This window comes from Cornus florida, unplaced genomic scaffold, assembly GCF_030987335.1.
Source record: "Cornus florida cultivar Cherokee Brave unplaced genomic scaffold, ASM3098733v1 CherokeeBrave_3.0.0_Hap2_Chr05, whole genome shotgun sequence".
In the NCBI taxonomy this organism is placed as follows: domain Eukaryota; kingdom Viridiplantae; phylum Streptophyta; class Magnoliopsida; order Cornales; family Cornaceae; genus Cornus; species Cornus florida.
This window is the reverse complement of record NW_026775575.1, coordinates 102,716,439-102,721,533: the sequence shown is the minus strand read 5'-3', so window position 1 is coordinate 102,721,533 and position 5,095 is coordinate 102,716,439. Positions and strand designations below refer to the sequence as shown.

At 30.9% G+C, this 5,095-nt stretch overlaps 1 protein-coding gene across 1 annotated transcript; it reads left to right on the top strand.

Moving 5' to 3' along the window:
- The first annotated feature begins 715 nt into the window (after positions 1-715).
- Positions 716-4,642, top strand: LOC132308079 (thermospermine synthase ACAULIS5). Its single transcript, XM_059806054.1, has 10 exons — positions 716-1,001; positions 1,567-1,633; positions 1,785-1,879; positions 2,065-2,167; positions 2,772-2,860; positions 3,208-3,364; positions 3,515-3,590; positions 3,673-3,731; positions 3,846-3,985; positions 4,309-4,642. Exons 1-10 carry the CDS (start codon positions 835-837, stop codon positions 4,385-4,387), a joined length of 1,032 nt encoding a protein of 343 aa, XP_059662037.1. The 5' UTR covers positions 716-834; the 3' UTR covers positions 4,388-4,642.
- Positions 4,643-5,095: the final 453 nt, after the last annotated feature.

Here is a 5,095-nt window from a genome sequence, read left to right as displayed (position 1 = left end):
TTAAATCCTCAGTGTTGGATATAAAAATATAAACTACAATTTTAATTGCTAAATGAAATCCGACGGTTATTTCTTGAGGTGTGCATACAATTTCTTGCATACCAAGGAACAAGTGACCATTTCTGTGTGTGTGTATATATATATATATAAAGCTAATCGCCATTAGATGATCATCAAGAAAATATCTAAATTTCACTTAAAATAACTCTACAAGATCCTAGTAATATGTAAGAAATTGGCACATTAATCTTGAAATATGGATAATATACAAATCTTTATAAGTTTTTTTTTCAAAAGTTCAAGAGAGTTTATTCGATTAATCTTAAAAGGTATTTTGGTAATTACAAAATATTTCACTGCTTTGACCTTTTTTTTTTTTTTTTTAATTGTAACTTGAAGGAGGTTTCATGCAAATATGTTTAAAATTCTAAGGTGATAATCTATTAAAAAATCAGTATAGTGGCAATATACTAATTATGTTATAGTTGTAGGGAACTTGATACAAATAACCCATAAATCATTATGGATAATAATACATGGTTCTCATGCGCGTACGGACACAGTGCCTTGTTAGGTCTGTTGTCAAATTGACCTCAGTCTCACGGAAAATCCGTGGAACTGTCGGTAACGTAATCATTGTTGGTCATACTAGGCCTTATCATCCCCATTTTTTGATCCTTTTGTTACTATATAAAGTCCTCGTTTAACACCATTAACCAAACAATCTAGTCTTCCCATTTCTTCAATATATATATATATTCTCATAGTTTTCTCTCTCTCTCACATTTTGAATATTTAGGGTTCATCGTCTCTGTTTGATAATCAATATATATCATGGGTGAAGCTGTTGAGTTCTTCCATTCTAATGGCTACTCAGCTAATAAGTTCACTACTCACAATGAATCAAATGGAGCACTTAATGATGATCAGAATCATCAAAGGGATACATGGTTCGAAGAAGAGATTGATGTTGATCTCAAATGGTCATATGCTATAAACAGGTTTTCCCTCAACCATGTTAATCACACAACACATAAACACACATACACATCATACAATATATATATATACACACATGTGGGTGTATGAGTGTATTTCACTATTTTTTATAGACATGCAAAGTGAGGATTCTTATTGTCATTTAATATGATATACACCAGCTAAGAAAAAAATAATCTGATATGCTACGGATTTATTTTTTTTCTTTGGTGAAATATATGCTATGACTTCTTTAATTCAAATTTAACTTGGATATTCCTACCTCAAAAAAAAAAATTGAACTTTGGATATTCCGTCTTTATTCGTGTGCGTGTTTTTTCTTCTCTTTTCTTTTCTTTCTTTTTTTTTTCCCCTGGAAAAATGGAGGATTTGACTGACACAAATATTCTATAATGATCAACTAACCATGTTGAGTTTTATGTTTACATTCTAATACTAAGTTACTAATTATTATTTCAAATATAACTTGGCATAACTAGTGTACTTTTAAAACATAACATATGCATTTTTTTTGGGATAAAAAAATAACAATTGGAGAAAGGCTAACTTTAATCTATCTTTGTTTAGTGTGTTGCATAAAGGAACTAGCGAGTACCAGGACATTGTTCTTCTGGACACAAAGCGTTTCGGAAAGGTTCGTATTATATCATATCTTCTTCTTCTTCTTCTTCTTCTTCTTTTTTTTTTTTTTTTTTTTTTTTTTTTTCCTGAAAATTAATTATATTTAATTTGATAAATCTCCTCTATTGTACTATATATATATATATATATTGATTTGTACGTAGGTGCTGCTGATAGATGGGAAATTGCAGAGTGCTGAAGTAGACGAGTTTATATATCACGAATGCTTAATTCATCCTGCTCTCTTATGTCACCCCTCGTAAGTCTTACACCTAGTATGCATATACATGTGTTTAGAGATATATATATAGAGAGAGAAATATTTCCACTTGTTCTCTCTCTTCATAAATATTTACTAAGATCTTCTTCCTTCTCTTCATATACATACATACATATATATATGTCGAATAGTGCAAAAATATTGAGTTATATCATTAATTACAGACCAAAAACTGTGTTCATAATGGGAGGTGGTGAAGGTTCTGCAGCTAGGGAAGCCATTAAGCACAGATCAATAGAAAAGGTGGTCATGTGCGATATTGATCAGGTAAATATGTAATTATCTCATTATATATATATATATATATATATATATATATATATATATGTGTGACAAATATTTGAGATATGTGGAAGCATGCAAATTGACTTTTTTTTGGGCCCAGCAATTTTTTAATGGGGACTTTTTATATATGGTCTAGGAATACTATATCTTAATCGTGACCACCTAATGAGGTGACAGCATCATTGTCATGCCGTGGATAGAAATGACAAATTGCAATTTCCTAATAATTTGCAAGTAAATGACAAAAACAACATCAAAACTAGTTGACTAAACTTGTCTTTAGCACCAAACCATTCATGTTATGATTATTATTATCGCATGCTGAACCACTTATTATTATTATATTAAAGAGAAATATCATATTTTTAAACAAGTGGGATACAATAATCACCACCAAGTGAATCGTTGATAACTTGTTCAACTAAAGCTTGAGCAGCCTTAGTTTTCGAGACCACTTATTTAATATGTCAAAAAGTTGGTCTTTATTATGAGCAAGTATCTATTATAAGCTCTTTATTATTATTATTATTATTATTATTATTAGTATAAGATGTTAATTTTATATGTGTGCCATAATAAATTGCAGGAGGTTGTTGATTTCTGCCGCAGATATCTGACAGCAAACCACGAAGCCTTTCACAACAAAAAGCTTAATCTAGTGATTAATGATGCCAAGTAAGCAATTACATATACCTATAGATGGTATCCATTTTAAGAACCTCATTAAAGTAAAACAATGAGTACGCTGATTTTTTAGTGGTCATTCAATTATAAATTTTCATTTGGTAAAGGTTGCCTGAATCATGATATTGCTTGATGTGTCAAAGTAATTGCATTTTACATAAGTAACTTTCTTTTCAACTTTCACAGAAAAATGATTGTTAGACACGTCTGCTAAAATGTTGGGCTTGTCTGTCATTGTTCTTGGAAAGATTTGAGACTTTACAACACACACTCATGCTTGAGCAGTATAGAATACCATGAATATAACACATTAATTATTATTGATACTGTGATAAAAGGGCTGAATTGGAGAAGACGGATAAGAAATTCGATATTATAGTGGGAGATTTGGCTGACCCTGTTGAAGGAGGGCCTTGCTATCAACTCTATACAAAATCCTTCTACGAGCGAATTCTCAAGCCCAAGCTTAGTGAAAATGGCATTTTTGTCACTCAGGTCAGTCTCTGTCATATGCTTTTTATTAGCAAATTGAATTTATTAGCCAAAGTTGATGTAAAAGCATGGACCATCATATCATATAATATCAAATTAATGACATAAATTTATATTTTGTTTAATGTAATAAAAATATTTTCTGTTGCTTAGGCTGGACCTGCTGGTGTGTTCACACACAAGGAAGTATTTTCATCCATACACCACACAATCAAACAGGTCTTCAAGTGTAAGGCACCGTCTCTCTCTCTCTCTAGATTTGAACACACAATCAAACAGGTCATCGAATAACAGTACCTTATATATTGCAGATGTGCTGGCATACACAGCTCATGTGCCATCTTTTGCAGATACATGGGGATGGGTTATGGTTAGTAATTAATTACAAGCTTGTTGAATGAATAATTATTTGTATATAATTGGCTTATATATATATATATATATATACTTGTATATTAATTATATGTAATGTATGCATTTCCAGGCCTCAGACAAACCATTCTCTATCAATGCTGAGGAAATTGACAAGAAGATTGAGGAAAGGATGGATGGGGATGAGTTACTGTATCTAAATGGTGCCTCCCTCCTCTCCTCTACCATCCTCAATAAGAGTGTCTCCATAACGTAAGCTCACAAATCCTTAATTTGTTGTCATTGATGTATTAATTTCAAAAGTAATGCCAGATTGTGTTTTTATTTATTTATTATTTTTTTTAACAACTTACTCAAATAGAGTCCAACAAACTCTTTGTCAGATAAATACACACACTCTCCCCTCTTAAAAGTTCTTGTATTAATGATTGTCACATCAGTCGTTCATAAAAACTTTCCTAATTTCAAAGCACTGTCTCAATGTCTCTATGAGTGTTATATATATTTATTTTTTTATATATTTATTTATTTATATATATATTCAACTTTGGTGATTGAGATGTGTGTTGTTTCAGGCTGAAAAATGAAACCCATGTCTACACTGAAGAGGATGCAAGATTCATTCATGGTCATGGAGTGGCCTACCGCATTTGAGGCCTCAGGATTCGGGTTGGGGGAATTTGCTGTACAGAGGCCCAAAAAAGGAATGATTTTTATCAAGAAATATGAAATAGTGGTGGTCAACAAAAGTTCTATGAAATCTAAGCAATTGTTTGAAGCTTTTGGTTTAGGCTTCTTGTGATTGTTTTAGGACTCGAAGACTACATAGTATTTTATCTAATATTCCAAAATCATGAGGCAATCCTCCATTACAATTTCAATTATGTATTTGGGATCTCTTTCTGCTCAGTCACTCTCTCTCTCTCTCTCTCTCTCTCTCTCTCTCTCTCTATATATATATATATATATATATATATATATATATAATCATTCCTTTTAATTGTAGTTCATTTCAATGTGATCAACTAGACAGGATTGTAATGGTAACTCTGTGATATAATGTCACATACTCATACAAGTCATTCTTCACACAAAAAATATTTGCATGATTTATTAAGAAAAGTTCCAATGTGAAATTATTGGTTTTAATTGCAAGCTTTAATTATTCGTACAAATCATTAATCACAAATAAACATAAATTTTAAAATTTAAGAACTTCATTATTTTTACATTGTTATAACGCATAAATAAAGTAATTAGATATAAATACCTCGATCTGTAATTACAAATCTCATAGATATCAAGTCAAATATCGAGATCATTTTTGTGGAACGAACAACATAATAAACTGCAAGTACAAAC